At 35.5% G+C, this 18,871-nt stretch overlaps 1 protein-coding gene across 4 annotated transcripts; it reads left to right on the forward strand.

The window, feature by feature from the left end:
- The first annotated feature begins 593 nt into the window (after window positions 1-593).
- On the forward strand, window positions 594-15,843 carry LOC145663125 (uncharacterized). 4 transcript variants are annotated; one of them, XM_081729413.1, is made up of 3 exons: window positions 594-820; window positions 7,430-7,723; window positions 11,619-15,843. In XM_081729413.1, exons 2-3 carry the CDS (start codon window positions 7,521-7,523, stop codon window positions 12,607-12,609), a joined length of 1,194 nt encoding a protein of 397 aa, XP_081585539.1. In that variant the 5' UTR covers window positions 594-820; window positions 7,430-7,520; the 3' UTR covers window positions 12,610-15,843. The 4 variants fall into 4 exon arrangements, with proteins under 4 accessions (XP_081585539.1, XP_081585537.1, XP_081585536.1 ...); XM_081729411.1 differs by having other exon boundaries at window positions 594-755; XM_081729410.1 differs by having other exon boundaries at window positions 594-743.
- The last annotated feature ends 3,028 nt before the right edge of the window (window positions 15,844-18,871 follow it).

Consider the following 18,871-nt stretch of genomic DNA (forward strand, 5'->3'; position numbering starts at 1 on the left):
CGTTACCGAAGTAGAGATTTAACGAAGCACCAGGAGCGAAGGCCAATTGTCGTAATAGAGGATAAATGGAATGTCTAGCATAGGGAAGCTAGAAAAGCTTCTAATTTAGAAACAGCCCTTTTGATAGTAAGAAGCAGCAGAATGGACGTCTAATAACAACTAAATTTAGTACACGCTTTTGCAGAGACATCTGGATCCAGAATACGATAAGTAGGAGAGGCGTCTGTATTTCTTACCATTATTCGTTACGTATTCAAACTTCGTTTCCACACCAAATTGGATCTAATGAGATCATTATACAGTATGTGTATATAAACGTGAGATATACAAAAATTAATCCTTCGAAAATAACTCCCGGACAGAGAAAAAATCTTCAAAGTTTGCTTTAAGTAATGACATGATACATTTTTAGACATATATTATTATCTGGATTATCAGCAATAGTCAGCGTGAAACCAACATTGAACGGGATACTGTTTTTGTAATCAATAATTATGCAAAACAATTTTAGTGATTTGGTCGACTTGGCCGTCTGGATGCGACCATAACATGAAGGGTTTACTTAAAATATATATATAAAAAAAAAAAAAGAAAAAAAAAGAATAGCTTTAACTGTCTGCTTGTGGATGATTGTAAAAACTGTTGTTAATAATAATAGAATTTGCCAAATGTAAAGAAATGTGAATGAAAGTATTCGGAACAAAATGATATAGTTTAGTTAGAAAATACATCCTGTGTATAAGGTGCGTGGAAAAGTAAGAAAAATACTTGCAAATCTTAAATCGATATTCCGCAGTGATATGAAAACGACGTTCGATTGGTATTTACATATTTGTAAACCTACTTGATTTCATTATTTTGCAAATTATGCAACCCATCATCCACGTAAGGTTATGGTATACTATTTACATAAGAGAAAACCCTATATTTACTACCTTTCGTTGGTCCTCAAAATTCACTTCGTGCAGTTTGATAAAATGGATCCATACAGAAATTCATGAAATATATACTTTCTCTCTGCATTCATTTTCTATACCTACAACAATAGTTGGTAATAGTATACATGAGAACCCCCTGATCTGCGTTTCTTCTGTGTTCTATTACCACTTCTACATGAAATACCATAAATTTTCTACGTAGTGCAATAGTAAGAAGTATCCATGTGCACAAGAAATGCCATATGCGTTAAATCCCCCCCACACACACACACATAGTTATAGATAAAGTACAAGGGCACTACATATGCAGATATAAAGTACAGGTACGTTCTTTTTTATTTTCGTATCAGTCGATAAGTAAATAAAAGTCGCTTTGTTACCCCCTTCGTAAGTTCGTACATACTCAATGAATAATCCCTAAAAGTATGAGCGTCCTGCTCCTTCGGGGACTGATGCAGCTTCATGTATACTATATCCCAATAGTTTTTAAGGTGTCCAATTGTATTCATCAACCGGTGCTAGGTGGCTATTAAAAACCACGAATGCTATCTATCCGAGTCATGGCAGGAAGGCAGTAATCACTAAAATTATAATCGCCCACTCGATCACACAATAAAATTATAACAGAAGTATATCGAAAGCCCACCGCAAGTACTAATATACATCAACAGCCAACCTGTCCACAACTGTACGTGGAGAAGCGTGTGTGTGTACGCGCTTCGTTTCATTTTATTATGATGGAGCCAATACCGTCAACCAGTGAAGGCAAAGTATTGTGCTTATCCCCTCCTCCAAATTTTGGATTCCTCTTTTTTTTTTTTTTTTTTTTTTTCATCTTGTACCATAGATCCCTAGTCATGCCCTACGGACAATAATAATCGGTTATCCTGCTTTCAGTGCTGTAGGCCCACTTTGATTTCATTCTCATATTATTATTTATAAAATTTTATCAGGTATAGATTTACTGCGCCGGGTTGGTAACACTGCAAACAATACCTTTACCGTTGACCCGAATAACCAACGCCTTCCTTCCTTTTCTTTTTCTTTTACAGTCCATTCCTTTCATTAAGATAGACTCTCCTTGGCACTCTGCCAACTAGAGATCTCAGCCGAATGGGTAAACAGTATGTCGAAGTTTACGCGAACATACGCATATTAAAGTCAGTTAATAACTGTTTTCACACTGCACTCATTGAGATGTTTCATGGTATATTTCCAGAGAATTTCATTACACTCTGACGAACTTTATGTAAGACCTCTGGAAAAGTATGCTCTTTTCAACAAAGGAAAGTCTTCAAAATCGCTGCACGTATGTGGAAGTTATGTGTGAACACAAGCATATTAAAGTCGGTCAATTACTGTTTTTACATTACACTCGTTGAAATATTTCATGGTCTATCTCCAGAGAATTTCATTACATCCTAGTGAAATTTATGTAAGACCACCGAAAAAAGTATGCCCTTTTAAAGAGAAAAAAGTCATCAAAATCGGTGCACCCATGTCAAAGTTATGCGTGAACATACGGATATTAAAGTCAGTCGATTACGGTTTTCACACTGCGTCCATTGAAATATTTCATAGTCTAGCTCCTTTTAAGGGTTTACGAAGTAGTATCTTTATTTAAAAAAAAAAAAATAAATAAATAAAAGCTGAAACTAACTACAGGAAATAGATGTTTTGGAAACAACAAACTTAAAATCAATACTAAAAGAAGCTCAGTAATGACTTCCTCACAATAAAAGATAATAATTTAAAAAATAAATTGATTTTCTTCTATGACCAGGATTATCGTTTAGTTTCCAGTGTAGCACAAATATATGGATTCGGTATGTTATTTAAATCTCCAATAAATTCCCAGAAATTATTAACAAGTTTCAAGAATTATTACGTGGATAAGAAAGCAGATTTAAGCGTACATAAAGTTATATATGATTGTAATATCGGAATGACAAAAAAAAGGAGCAGAAACTAGGATAAAAGATCATGTAAGAGGCAACAAAGATATGAATCAAGCAGGGTCAAGTTTATCCTAATACGTAAGTAACACCAAACATTCGATCAAAAGGGTAAACGCCATTCTTAGTGGAAAGGTCGATAGACGAGTCATATTTTGCCAGGAAGAAAGAACCAAAATCGAAGTTAGACAAAGGCAATCTAGACAAACAATGGGACCTAATAATTAGGGATTCAAACTCCAGTTAACAAAAATGATGCGAATATAATTACACACTGAGATATCAGCAAAACTAATTCTAGTGTTTTCGTAACTAAGTCTAGTCATAAAAATTATTTATAAGTAAAGTACAATAACATTGTAGGCTAGCAAAAGACAACATGACAGATGCTCGTAGTATATATTAGTAGAGTCTGTGATTCACATCAGCATATTTCAAGTTAAGAACACAAAATAGAATACAGGGTGTCTATCGGTCACGAAATCAGAAAATGAGCATGAAAGTCAAAAAAAATTACGAAATTTAAATTTTGGGTCACTTTTTTTTTTCCTACAAATATCAGCACAGATTGGAAACTTTTGTTCTATAAAACGTCAAAATTCACCATCAAAAATGTCTATGATCGGCATTAGACGCTACCAAATCGCAAGCAAAGCATGCTTCTATCGCATGCATGAGAATTCGGCCTAGTTCGCTCTTGAGAATGTTACGAAATTTTATGGTTCAGTAAAGAAAAAGTCACGAAATTTCATTTTGGAATTTTATAAACAGCCTGAAATAGAACAAAATTGCAGTCAACAAACCTGTGAAGAAGTTAGCAGGACTTGTGTTAACTACCCAATTCTGTGGCCTATAGAACTAGAAGGTTCAAAGCCGCATTCACAAAAGCTCTCCATTTACTTTTATCCTTAGCCAACTGGATCTAGTTTCTACTTTGTATTCCTATTTCTGCAAGATCCATCTTAGTATTGTCCTCCGGTGTACACCTAGGTCTTCCTAATAATCTTTTTCGGTTTGGGTTTCCAGTTTTTTGAAAGCGCTCCTACTTTTTTCTATTCTGACCACATGACCTGCTCACCTCAACCTCCTACAAGTAATGACTAGGGCAACCACAAAGCAGTAAAAGCATAACGGAATTTTTCTCCTATAGTTGGTACCATATCTGTGATTTTGACCACTTTACATACCGGTATCCAAATGTTCTAATCTCATAAGGATAATAAAACATAATTTACAGATATAATGCATAAAGCGTAATGCTTAATGCTTTTTATTCCAGAACCCAGTTTATGTGTACAATAAAGAAAAATATGTTAATATGTTTTGTGCCAAAAAAAAAAAGACACCAACAAAGGCTGTTATCAATGTCGCAAATAATGGAAACCAACTGCCAATTGCCTCTATGCGTAACGATGAAAAGTTCGAATTCTTCCTCTCTCAGCACCTTCCGCTCAGAGGATTTCTTTGTCCTCACTTTGTGTTAAGACTGGTTGTACTTATTCCAAGATGCCAAAATCAAAAAGCATATGCAATCTCAGAGATTAAGAAAATTCCCAACTGGCCATTTCAAAGCTGAAGGCGGTAATCTATTTTGTATTCTTTGTTCTGAATTTATTAAATATGAGAAGTCTACTGTGCAGCTACGTGTTTCTTCTTCGAAACACTGCTTAAGGAAACTTGCACAAAATGAGGTAGTGTGTTGTATTGATGTAATTTTTAGTGGGAAAAATGAATCGTTTCATATACATTGTTAATGCTTGTCTAATAAAAACGAGTAAAATAAAACAAATATGTAATAGAAATAAGTAAAAGTGAAGTATAATTCAAGGAACTGCATATTAAGGTATAATTTAAGAAAAAGCATACTGTAAGGAAAAATATAGTATAATATGCGGCTGTATAAAGCATAAAGTTGTTTGTCCTAAATGACCCTAAGAGTGTTAGGATTTAACCTAAATCCGCATTGATAATCTCCCAATAATTTCATCTCTGTATGGGGTTAATCTTGTTAACAAAATGTTTGAGAGGATTTTATAGGATGTTGACACAAGAGAGACGCCTCGATAACTATTACAATCACTTTTGTCGCCTTCTTTGTGAATTGGAACAATAATTAATTCTTTCTGTAACAATGATTAATGGTAGCTCCTTCGTGTTTCAGATAAGGTGAATCAGTTTGTATATTTGGTTCCATAATTTTCCCGTCGCGCGAACGAACTTACTGCTGAAATAAAACAGGACCAAGTTAAAATGTTACTCCTATATTATTTAGAATGAGCATAAAATTACAGATATTTATATTTTAACGGATATATATATATATATATATTTTAACGAATAGAATGTTCATGCTAGTTGTTTATAGCATCGTAATTTTGTTCCATGTACATTCATCACACCGTATTCATCTTGCATTCCAATTTATTAGAAGAATTTTTCCTACAAGATGATCCTTAATTGGGATTTGACAATGAATCGAGGGGTGGGAAATGTAACCGCAAAATATCAATGATAAGCATGCAGTTGAGGGAGTTCCGTAATGAGAGTACATGACCTCTCTATCCAATTCTCTGAAATAGGTGTAAATTTTAATAACTTATATGGTTGCTTATTATCACGATTGAAGCAGAAATTGAAATTTGTCGACTGTACCTTAATTTTCAATGTCGTCATGAGCTCGAAAGCAATGGACTGCGGTCTTCTTCATAAATACTGGAGTGTATCATCTTTACTCGTTGTCCATGGTATACAAAAGGGAAAGCTTCACTACAACAAAATAATACAATAGATACGTCTAACTTTCTTTGCTGGTACAGGAAATTATGTGAGTTATTGAGTAGCCGAAAAACCATATTTCAAGCGTTCTTTCGACACGTCCAAATTCTGTAAAGCTCGTTACTCCGCTCCATATAATCCACTGTCATTTCACATTGGTTCTTTATGTGACTTGCTGTAATCTTTTTCATGTGCATCTTACATAGATGCAATATTTAATGTTTGAACTTCACATTCATACGGTATACTGGCTTTTATGAACACTTTTACTTTTTATGACTGTCATAGGTGAAAAAAGACCGATCTTTACCCAACTCCTTAGTAAAGGGTGATCAATACAAGTCATAAACTTAGGTACGAATGCCCTCATAGACGCTATATTGTTTTAAATAATCATCTTTTTTTTTTTTCGCTGTTGCATTTCAGCAGCGAGGCTATATGAGACGTGGGCCTACTCTTTAACGTGGAATTCAAACCACATGAGCTCCCGCCGGGAATCGAACCCGAGTCTCCCATGCCAAAGGCTCGTACGCTAACCGCTTAGCCACGAAGGAGCTCTTAAGTATAAAAGAAACAGACTATTAAACCCTGTTTGTAGAAATATTCAACTAATAGGTGATAAGTACCTACAAAATGTTCATGGTTGAAAGATATAACTTACCATGAAGTGACGCCATACGCCGAAAGTTGTTTTTTTAACATTTTTAGTCTTGTATTAAATAGGAAGGTTGGCTGTGCATTCAGTCCCTGATATAATTGCTGGTAAGTTTGCATTGAACAAAAGTTAATAAATAAAAAGTTCGGTTAACAAACCAAAACCATTTCACGAAGAAATTAAATGTCAACTGAAAGCAGGGAATTCTATTATTATTATTATTATTATTCAGTTCAAAATCTTTTCTCGTCGCTTACTCTGGCGAGGAATTTGAAGCTTAAAATATATAAAATTATAACCATGTCTGTTGTTCTGTATGACCGCTTACTCTGAGTGAAGAACATAGATTGAAAGTATCTGAGAACAAGACCTGAGACGAATATTCGGATCCAAGAGGAACGGAAATGGGGGATGGCGGAAACTTTATAATGAGGAACTACATAATTTATCCAGCTTACCAAACATTGTTAGGGTCATCAAGTCTAGGAGGCTCAGGTGGGTAAGTCATGTAGTCAGAATGGAAGAAAATAGGAACGCTTTCAAAATTTAAACTGGAAGTCCAATCGGAAAACAACCATTAGGAAGACCTAGGTGCAGATGGGAAGACAGTATTAAGATGGATCTCGCAGAAATAGGAATACAAAGTAGAAACTGGGTCCAGTTTGCTAAGAACAGAAGTCACTGGAGAACTTTTGTGAACGCGGCATTGAACTTCCGGGTTCCATAGGCCATAGAGTTAGTTAGTTCGGATTGTACTAAAAAAGGAATACTTTCGTCATCGAGGGACTCACTGATTGAAATGGAGCCTTTTTACCAAGGCGTGTAGAGTTAGATATGTTTATTTATTATTGTATTTATTTATTTTGTAGTGAATTTTCATTCACATATAATATTAAATTTTGTTTAATTTTTAATAAACTAGAAAGTCGGGGTGTTACAAAATGTGCTCAAATGATTTTCATGGTATATTTTTTTTAAGGTGTTGCAAGCACAATATAAGTAAAACTTACTACATTATTTTTAATAGACAGTAAAGGCATCAGTGTGGATAGATAAGTAGATAGTAGCGAATAATCTGCCTATCTGTTTTGCTTTATTTATTTCAGGTAACGTCACGTCCGTTATCGTTTTCAGTTGCGTTTGTTCGACTTGGTGCACAAACATGAATTTCAGACAGAATGTCAACTGTCCCACAGAATGATCAAAACAGAAAAAATTGAATTTGTCGAAGTAAAAGCTGAATCAGAAGTATATTATGAGGAAGCGCCTAATAAAGTTGAATTTTATCCTGATAATTGGGATTCAAAGGAATATATACGAAGTTCAGTTGTGAAAAATGAGTTCAAAGAGGAAAATAAATGTGTAAATGAGGAAAATGAAGATAACAAAGATGTTTTACGGTTAGTACCACCAAGGGCTTATTTCTCAAAGCTGTTAGGCTTGTAATGGTTTCTACTAGTCGTAAACTATGATAAAGCAGAAACATTAGAATAATGCTATGCTAATACCTCCAATTTGGCATGATTGTATGGGATATACAATTGAACAATATTTGATTTTGAAAAGTTTCACAGTAGTAATACAGACTAATAGTTTTGAGAAATAGGCCTTTTTTTTGTTTGTTTGTTTGTTTGTTTTCTATAACAAAATAAATTTTAAAAAAATTAAAAAATCAATAATATAGTCGAGCTAAAAGATTGCTTGAAATATTTTTCTTTGGTTCGATACAAAATGTTTTCTCTTCACGAATTTACAAAGGTTTGTTTGTAGGTAGGAATATGCTTTTTTTAATGTACAGTTAGCATTTTGGCATAGGGAGGTTACCTACTACACTACAAAGGCACTTCTACAAACTATGTATATGCAGGACCGGATTAGAGGGAGGTGCAAGTGTGCGCGTGTACCCCCCCCCCCCCTCACCTTCGTTGTAAATATACACTATTTAATAGAAGCAAGCAGTGAAAAATAGCAACACTTTCCGAAAATTTCAACCGTCATGTTTCTGTTTAGGGTTTAAAAGAAAGTGGAGTTCTGCAAAAGCAATAGTTTTAAGTCGATTTCCTGAAAGTTGGAGGAAAAGGATTCACCAAGCAAAACAATATGTAGTATATAATTTCTCAAGTCAAGTAGGGAAGAAAACAAAGGCCAGGAGGAGAGAAGGACCCGAGGCTAGACACTGGCCTTTCCAGGGCGATTCCTCATTCACTCATAGGTACCTAAAGGCATTTAGAAACTTATCTTACGTTCCTCTTCATTCTTCGCCAGTAGGCTTGGACCACCTGTCACAGAGCATGCTTGTTTTCTACTTTTGTCATTCCTTATTCTGGTCGTTGATGTTGAAAATCCCAAGACTATTTCAGCTCTAGACTAGAATCAAGACTATGCTATGCGGAATTGTCGGAAGTCTTATAGAACGCCTTTGTCCGTCTGTACACAGGTGTCAAAGCAAAAACGGTAAGAAATATCGAGTTACGGTTTTTGTCAATCGATTCGGCGTCCACAGCATAGGTTTCATGGCCGCTATTAACTCTATTCAAACCGGAAGTGGTTAAAACTAGCCATTTCCGGTATTAACATTTATCTGCATGGAAGCAAAACTATAACCCAATCATTCCTTGTAGAATGTTTATTAACACAGAGAGAGAGGATAAGACCACATAAATATTTGTTAATGGTCTCTGTAATATCTCTGAGCGAAGTAAACTACTTCTCTTCATGTTTACCTTGCAGTTGATGCTTATTGGGTGCTGTCAGGTGGCAGTATTTTTCAGACTTCCGAAATATGTAATGCATACATATAGAAGATATTATAGAACGACTCTGTCTGTATATCGACAGGTATCAAACCAAACAGTAAGAAGTAGAGACAAGTTTTTTTTTTTTTTTTTTTTTTTTCAGCGTTCTAACAAGGAACGGACATGAAGTCATCCGAACATGCGAATCAAACCTAATCCATTCGATAAACATAACAAATATATGTTCATACACAAAAAAAAAAAAAAAAAAAAAAAAAAATTAGGTGCCATGGACAACAGAGTAAGTCTCCGGGGCCCATTAACCCTGTTAGTATGAAGAAAATCGTAGACTCGCAGTGAAATAGCTACTGCATGAACACTGTTCATTGGAAAGTCATGGTTTATAGTTCTCTTCAGCATGAAACAAGCTTTCCAGAGGTGCTATGTATTGGGATCCATAACGTACTTGAACAAGAAAAATTGGGAGAATGTCGGGAAAGTTCCCTCCAGAAATCCCTCCCATCCACTTTGGACCCCTCTGGAGTGGCCCCGGGTAAAATCATACAAGCCAAATGTATCTCGAAAAATACTATAGGGATTAATAAATAACTGTACCGTTTTGTATTGATAAATGGAATAGATATGAGGGAAAAGCTTGTATAACAACGCACGCTTTCCCCTCATACCTATTCTATCAATAAAAACTTGGTACAATCATTTCTTATCCCCTATTGTATTTTTCGAGACATATTTGGATAGTGTGATTTTACCCGGGGCCACTCCAAAGGGATCCAAAGGTGATGGGAGGGAATTTTCCCGGGATTTCCCAATTTTCCCTCTTCAAGTGCGTTATGGATCCCAATTTACAGAGGTTGTTCAGTCTACATTTGGCCAATTTCGACTTACCTAAAAATTTAGAAGAATCCATGGCGCTAGGTCCATAAGTGCTTGATGCGCTTCCCTTGGTTCCTAACAATAGCCCGACAGCGTAATTTCCACTGTAATAGGCTTCTCTGAAGAACTGGGAGAGGAATCTTGTCCCATTCCCTTTGCACAGCTTTCCAAAGTCCTTCCACAGTTGTCACACGCCGTTTTCCCAAAGCCCGCTTCAGCAATCCATATCCACAATAGTCCATAGGACTTGCATCTGGAGATTTAACAGGTACCTCATTAAAAGCTATCACCTGTATACCACGTGCCTCCTCCATCTCCCTGTAGAATGCGAGGGACGATCGTGAGGTATGTGATGAGGTCTTGTCCATGTGAATGCGCACCAGATTGGCATCATTTCCGTACACTGTTGGAATCTCATGCTCGTAGATCGACCGCATGATCTGCTCCTGAAAATACTGCGAATTTATTTTGCAGTTCTTCACCACCCTACGAATCTTCAGTTCACCTCGGTAACAGTAGCCAGTAACGACCATGAACCCTTTTGGGAAGGATTCTTACAGACACGGACCCACCTTCTGAAGTTCTTGGCGCCTTTGTCTCGGTACATGATGGCTCTCGGTTTGCCGCAGTCAGAAAGGTAAATCCATGCTTCATCGAGCTTTACGACGTACATCCACCTTTGTTTTGCCAGATGCCGTTCGTACAGCTTCCGGGCGTTACACTTTCCTTCCTTTTGGTGGGCATCCGTGAGAAGATGGCCGCGAGCTTTCATGACTTTTTCCAGCTTGAGTTGATGGTGTAACGTCCGATTCACAGTCCCCAAAGACACGTCAAGACGATTAGCCATACACCTTTGTGTTGGCGGATTTTCTTGCATTGCCATTTTGCGAAGTTTCCTCTGCATAGTGGAGGTGGCCTTGGTGCATTCCCGCTTCGTAGGCAACTTCGTTGGTGATCCAAATGGTGGAGCTTCGTTGCCCTTGTACTTTTTAATAACATTTTTTATTCCCCTTAAACTGATGTTGCAACCATTTTTCTTACACTGTTTTCTAATGACAGAAACACTAAAGTGGGCGTCATAAAGGGCCACAACAGAGCCAAATTGTTAATATCCTCATTCGGTTATTGAGCATTTTCGTTTACAATTCTCTATAATACAACATAAGGATATATATATATATATATATATATATATATATATATATATATATATATTTCAGAAAGTTGTTAACGGCGATCAAAGTCCCTCCATCCCCCGCGTTACTACAGAGAAGCTCTCCAATGGTTTTCAGTCATTATGTAAATAGAAATGCAATCATTTAGGCGACATACCTTCAGTGCATTTCAACATTTAGATAACCGGTATGTCGAATCAAAATCGCAATAAAACATGCCGCCTCTGTTCTTTTTTTTTTTTTTTTTCCAATTTGAACACTGATAATAATAATAATAAAAACTAACCTGTAATACTAATACCTATTTGGAGTAGTGGAAGAAAGCTGTATATAATGTTAGCTTAGAAATTGCTTTTGAGAAATACATACAGAGAGTTGATTTATATGCGAAAATTAAATTTTCACTATCGTTCTGCTGCCAAAATGTGGCCAGTCGACTCAAATAAATTTAGGTTAATTTGTATTGATAATGATAATTTTAAATATTTCAGGGAAGACGCTGATACAGAAGCTCATAATACGTATAAAGGTTCGATCCTCATTAAAAAAGAGGAAGATTGTCCTCTCATTGAAGAATATCAACAACCACAAGAGGACTTCGTGTGTCCGTGTTGTGAAAAACGTTGTCCAACGGAAATCTGTCTTTCTCAACATGTAAACATTCATGATAAACGAAAGCCATACCGATGTGAAGAATGTGGGAAACACTTTAGTGGAAAACCTTTACTTGCTAAGCATGTAAGTCGAACGCACAGGGACAGAACATTTGCATGTAATTTTTGTGGAAAGAAATTTTCAGAGAAGAAGCTTGTTGATGCTCATATTCGAGTTCACACTGGCGAAAAACCGTTTAGTTGCAAATTTTGCGAAAAGGCATTTTCGGACAGAAGTGTGTTGTACAAACATATTCGTATTCACACTGGTGAGAGACCTTTTACATGTATGCAGTGTCAAAAATCGTTCTCGCAGAAAGCGCATTTGGTAGTTCATGAAAGAATTCATACGGGTGAAAGACCATACGTCTGTGACCGGTGTTCATTTTCATTTAATTATAAAAATGCTCTTAATAAACATTTAAGAACACATGTTGAAATCAGAATAAAACATCAATGTCCGCATTGTGAGAAGGAATTCAATCATAAAGATTACTTGAATAAACACATCAAAATTCATAGAGGGGAAACGCCATACGAGTGTCCGAATTGTGATCGTGCTTTTGTTCAAGAAAGTGACCTAAAAAAACATGTAATAATCCATAGTGAAGAGAAGCCATTTTGTTGTTTGCAGTGTAGCCGATATTTTCATTCACAGAGCAAACTCAATAGGCATATGTTAATACATTCGAGTGACAGGCCATTTCAATGTAACGAGTGTTATAGGACATTTTGTGATGAAAATCATTTAAAGAAGCATAAATTGATCCACACTAAAGTAAAATCATTCAATTATGAAGTTTGTGAAAACAAACTTATGCAAATCTGAACTTACTACACATATGCAGTTGCATAGTAATATTCAGATGTATGATTTTAAGATGTGCGCTAGAAAATTCTCACACAAAGAGAATCACAATGAACATGAAAATATATATATATATAAATTGCTGAAACCTTTTACTTGTACCGATTGTGAAAAATTCTTCTTTACAAAGGATGAATTGACTGTTCTCATGGTTAAGAGACCACTTATTTGCTGTGGAATCTCTGGCAAGAACTTTGCACATAGAAGGGGTCGCGGTAGCTCAGGGGTAGAGCGTTCACCTCTGGTGCATGGGGTCCTTGGTTCGCTCCTGGCTGGCACCAAGTGAACTTTGTGGTGGACAAACCGTGTGCGTGGGTTTTGTCGGTGTTTTATCGTTTCCTCACACTTTCTTCATTTCACTATTTCATTCATTTCTCATCAACAGCGTCTCCTTTAGCGTGGCCGGCATAACTGTGGGACGTATAACTTCAAGATTGCTTTCCACATAGAAGTTCACTGAACGAACATCCAAATTTGCATCAATCAGAAAGTTAATTCGCATGTGAATATTGTAATACCACTTTTACACAGAGAGTTTGTCTGATAAATCATATTAAGAATCATTTAGGTGAAAACGCTTACTGTTCAACGGAATATTATGCAAAGAATTTTAATAACCATTTGAAACAGGAACGAGTGCGTAAAAGTAAGGAACGATTTACGTGTACAGGGTGTGTATCGGTCACGAAAAAGTCAAGAAATGAGAAAGCGGTCATGAAAGTCAAGAAAAAGTCACGAAATTTAGCTTTTGGGTCACGATTTTTTTTTTATCTGTACATATATAAGTACAGACTGGAAAATTTTGTTCTACCACCAGAAGATGTCTATGGTCGGCTTTAGACGCTACAAAATCGCTACCAAATCGCATGCATGTAAATTCGGCCTAGTTTGCATCCAACTTCGCTCTTGAAAATGTTCCGAAATTTCATTTTGAAATTTTAGTAGACACCCTGGTGTACGATGTGTTCCAAGTCTTGTAAAGGTGGTAGAACTCTTACGTCACACCTTGAAATTCATACTGGGGAGAAAACATATACATGTATCATGTGCAGAAAATGTTTCAGAATAAAACAGACGTTAAAGAAGCATATGAAGACTCACACAGAAAAGGAATGCTTTAATTTTTAACCGCGTAAAAATACGTTTATAGAGCAAGATTCACGTGACAAACAATTAAAAAAGTTGCAGTGTACTCCTTTGCGATCGGAAACGCAGTGCAAAAGTTCAGTGACAAATAGACAGTGATCATTAATTAAAATACAAATAAACGTTACTACATTGGTTGGTAATAGCAAGCAGTGTTTTATTTATTTTTTTGTTAATTAATTTGTTAATGTTTAAAAATTATATTTATGGTTTCTTGAAGTGAACGTAAAGTGGTTGGTTTATCACGCGTAAGCTACAGCTAAAAGGAAAAGAGGAAATAAATAAGTCAGTTTTTCTAGAAGATGATATAAAGTTTCAAACAACCTATATTTATTGGGTTAATGTTATTAATTGTACATCTCACATAGATGAAAGAAACGGCCTGTCCGGTTTCAATTATGTAAACAGACGTCGGGGGAAAGACTGAAATTCAGCTTAAATCTAGAAGAGACTATGTAGATTCTATATTCCGAAAGTAAGTTGTCCTAAAATGGATGGTTAAAAAAATAAATAAATAAATAAATAAATAAAGTCAATAGAAAATCAGGGCAAAAAATGAAATCGTCCACATATCTCAAAAACTATCATAAGGAGATGGCTAAAGATTATAGCAAAGACAATGAAGAGCTTAAAAACGATGTATAGCATGTAAGGTAAGTATGGATAGAACATGGTCAAAAGTTCAAGTTGTTTGAGTAAACAATAGTGATAAAGTTTATACATCATCTGCGAATTACCCAGGGCGACCCAACGCGAAGGTTAGAGGCTTAAAATATTTCACATCTGGATTTGGTATCTCCAGACTGGTTTTAAGCACGCAACCTAACTTCTGACCTGATCACGTGACACAATCTGATCCTTATGACAAACCGGATAGGCACTTAACTGAAGTTACAATCGTAACCAGGAGATTATATTTTATAACAGGTCGTAAGAATAGTAGTCATAAATTGAAATAATACAGTTTCAAGTTGAAGTTAAACATACGTACAGGATCAACACATTTTTTAAGACTTATTTTATTTATATTGTTTACTTTGATGTTGAAAAATAAGATAAATATCCTAATTATGCATTAAATAACCAAAGGGCTAAGAAGGAAATCTCATAATATTTCTTCACTGATATTTCCCTTAGTAATATCAGCGTTAATCTAGTAAATGACAATTTCGAACACATTGAATCGTCTCTTGGAAAGTCCTCCCTTCCTGACAATGAACCTCCCATCCTTTTCCAAATCCATTCTACTTGGATGGCGACTCAATCAGACCAATCTTAATCTCTTTGCTGTCTTGTGCTGCAGGATGCCAACGGAGTAATTTTACAAAAGTGGCGCATTCGCGGGAGGATTTTAACAAGAGCTGCAACCAACGAAAAGTGTCGGTGCAGAATTTTATATTAAACCATTAAGTAGGATTGAATTTTGTAGTTCGTAGATTTTTAATGTATTGTTGGGAGTGTTTTTACATTGGAAATAATAAATTTTCTCAATAGAACAAATTTCTAAAAAACTCGCTTTCACTATGTCTGGACTGGGATATATTTTGTAGAAGATTAATGTTTATTGATCATATCGTTTCATTTGTTATAATTATAGAGATCGGATGTTTGGCAAAATACCTATTCTTCAATATTAAAGATATAATCAAAAATAAAGTTTTAAAATTTATATGGGGAGCTTCAATTTAAGCCAATTTTATTTTGCCTATTTCACCCATTTCTTCATTAATGCGTTAGTGCCTAATGTTGCCTACTCTATGCACTTTCTTCAAAATAAGACTTTATTGGGGGGAAATATATAATTTAGTATTTCAAGAAAGGATTCTGCTTCTTCCGAGAAATATAAGTGTTGTTTGTAGTGATAAGATGTAAAACTTTGGACTGCTATATGTACTGATAAATGTGCTGTAAAATTTTGGACTAGTGAATGTACTGATAAAGTGTATAAAATTTGGATTGTTATGCGTAGAGAAGTATGTAGAGAATGTATTTACAAATATACATGTCGAGCATCGTTTTAATATATATACAATAAAAGAAGATGTTAACAAACAAGTATGTTTCTATATTTTTTTAACATTATCTATGACTTGAATTTATATTTTGTTGTATTGAGTATTTATCTTAATTATTTCGAGTTACATTTTAGTGCCTATTTTTTAAACTTTAGTGCCTATTTGCCTGCCTTTTTCCAGGTTTTTAATGCCTAAATATCCGGTCTCTAGTTATAATGAATTATGTAAACGAACTTTAACCTTTAGACACCCTCAAGTTCTGGTGTGATTTCGTAGACTTATTATAACACTATTTTCCACTGTTATTATAACACAAAATACCATTATTTCATTTATATTAGAAGATCTCAGAAGTATTCGGCTGTATCACAGTTCTCTGAGGTAATTGGTCTTGCCAGAAATGTTCTGCTGAATTTCTTCATTGGCCCATATTACATGAGAGTTCATTCTTATTTCACACGAACCTCTCTTCTCTAATTGTGTTGTGTCACAAAGCCAACGAAACACATGCATTTTTTTTTCGCACTACGCAATTGACAAAAACATACGACAGGAAAAAAAGATCTCCACAAGTAAAGTGCTCTTTTTTTTTTTTTTTTTTTTTACATGTCTCAGGTTTCTGTTTTAAGGTCAATAAACCAAAATATCCTATACAGGGTGTTTCAAAATGAATATCGGGGTTTTAAAGCTTTGTAGTGTTTATTATTTAAGGCGGAAACTTCATAACGAGGAACTACATAATTTATATGGTTTACCCAACATTGTTAGGGTCGTCAAGTCTAGGAGGCTTAGATGGGTGGGTCATGTAGCTAGAATGGAAGAAAGTAGAGATGCTTTCAAAGTCTTGACTGGAAGACCAATCGGAAAACGACCATTAGGAAGACCTAGGCGCAGATGGGAGGACAATATTAAGATGGATCTCGCAGAGATAGGAATACAAAGTAGAAACTGGATGCAGTTAACTAAGGATAGAAGCCAGTGGAGAGCTTTTGTGAACGCGGCATTGAACCTCCGGGTTCCAAAGGCCATAGAGTTAGTTAGTTAGTTAGTAGTGTTTATTATAATTTACTTACAATTATAAATAATACACCAAATGAAAGAGCAACTCAAACAGTTTTGTACACACGCATGCGCTAGCAAAGATGGCTGCTAGTGAGGAGAAAGCTTTTCGTGTTTTATATTTTGCAAAGACTGAATCTGGAGTTACAGTACAACGTGCTTTCTGTATTAAATTCAATTGCAATCCACCAAGTGACAATAACATCCGTAGATGGTAGTTTGAAACCACCACCTCTCTGTACAAAGGGAAGAGTACGGGACGACCAAGAGTGACTGAAGAACGTGTTCAACGAGTGAGAGAGTCTTTCACGAGTAGCCTCAAGAAATCAATTCCGGAAGGCTGGTTGTGAATTAGCAGTTCCAGTGACATCTATGTGGAGAATTTTAAGGAGATTGAGGAATTTAAGAAAGAGGATTGAAGCAGTTGTTGCAACAGTTAATCCAACCACACTGATCAAGGTTTGTGAAAAACTCGCCTATCGACTTGATTTGATGTATACAGTGTGACGAGTGGTGCTCACATTGAACACTTGCAGCAAAAAGCCATTGAACACTGAGTTGCTCTTTCATTTGATGTATAATTGTACATTAAATGTAATAATTACTACAAAGCATTAAAACTCCGATATTCATTTTGAAACACCCTGTATTACCTATTGTGCGCACGTATTGATGTACAGGTACAGGAGAATAATGTACCAGCTTTTATTTCCTAATTGAGACGCATTACGACAACGAAATCTGTAGAGAAATACTCGTACAAGTCTAATCTTTACAGTAAGTTCGATGATTTTTTTTAACTCTACAAATATTTTGTACTTTTCTCAAAACTGCTGAACTGCACACACTGTTTATTATTAGAAGCTTAGAGCCAAAATAAAAAAAAAAATCTAATTATAATTGTGTCATGTGTAAAAAAAATATTCCAAATCTAGTTACCGAATCACGAATTTATTGAAACACGGAGTTGAGTTACTTTGGCATGCGCATTTGGCTATTACATAATTCTGAAGAAAATAATTAATAATAGATTGACTATTGAGGATGTTCAAGGAACTTAAAAGGTTCGTTATTGAATTATATATATATATATATACAGGGTATTTCAAAACAACACTGGCAACAACACAATTTTGAGATGTGTTCTGTACGTTCAATAAGTTTTGTGTATGTGACTACAGTAGACTCCAAGTATCTGGCCTAATGTGACGGAGGGCAGGCCGGATAACAAAAAAGCCGAATAGGCTGGAGTTCTATGAACTCATTTCTTTATGAATATTAAGCATACCCCAAGAAAAAATTACGAATATAGTACTGTACATACTGTACAGTCCGCAGCAAAATAAAGAAAGAAAAAAAAAAAAAACTTGCAACATGAGCATGTAAGTTGATTGTGAAACGACGAAGTCTTTGGCTCCAAAATGAGTGTGATGAGGATGAGACGTTATATTGATTCTCTGCACTGTTAGGCGTAGTTTCACAATAAACTTACATGCTCATGTTGTAGGTTTTTTGCTGCGGACTGTACCGGTACATTTATAATCAGGAACAGCGGCAAGCGTACTGTATTGAGGTCCGTTATACACTGAAGAAACAATGAACAAGAAGCAGAACGCTGCTTTGTTTGTTTGTAGTAAGCGTCACAAAAGTGGCGCAAAATAACGTTGCCACTGTCTTGAACAAGACTTATCGGCAATTTACAAAGGTAATTAAACGTGTAAAATGTAAAGATTTGATTAGTGGAAAAATGATAAAAAGTAATAAGATGAGTACAGTCATAAAACATGTACAAAGTAATAAGTATGATAAAGTAAAAATACGTGAAAAAAGTAATGTCACAATCGGGAAAAAGTCGAATCAGGAGAGAAGTATGGCACAATAGGGAAAAGGTCAAAATCGGGAGAGAAGTTCGAACAGTTAAAGAGGGCTGAAGGCCAAGATGGACAGGGTAAAGGTAGAGAAAAGTGGGGAGTGGAAAAGGAATGGAAAAAAGTGTGGAAAAA

Source organism: Thermobia domestica, chromosome 10 (genome assembly GCF_964235325.1).
Source record: "Thermobia domestica chromosome 10, izTheDome1.hap1.1, whole genome shotgun sequence".
Classification (NCBI taxonomy): domain Eukaryota; kingdom Metazoa; phylum Arthropoda; class Insecta; order Zygentoma; family Lepismatidae; genus Thermobia; species Thermobia domestica.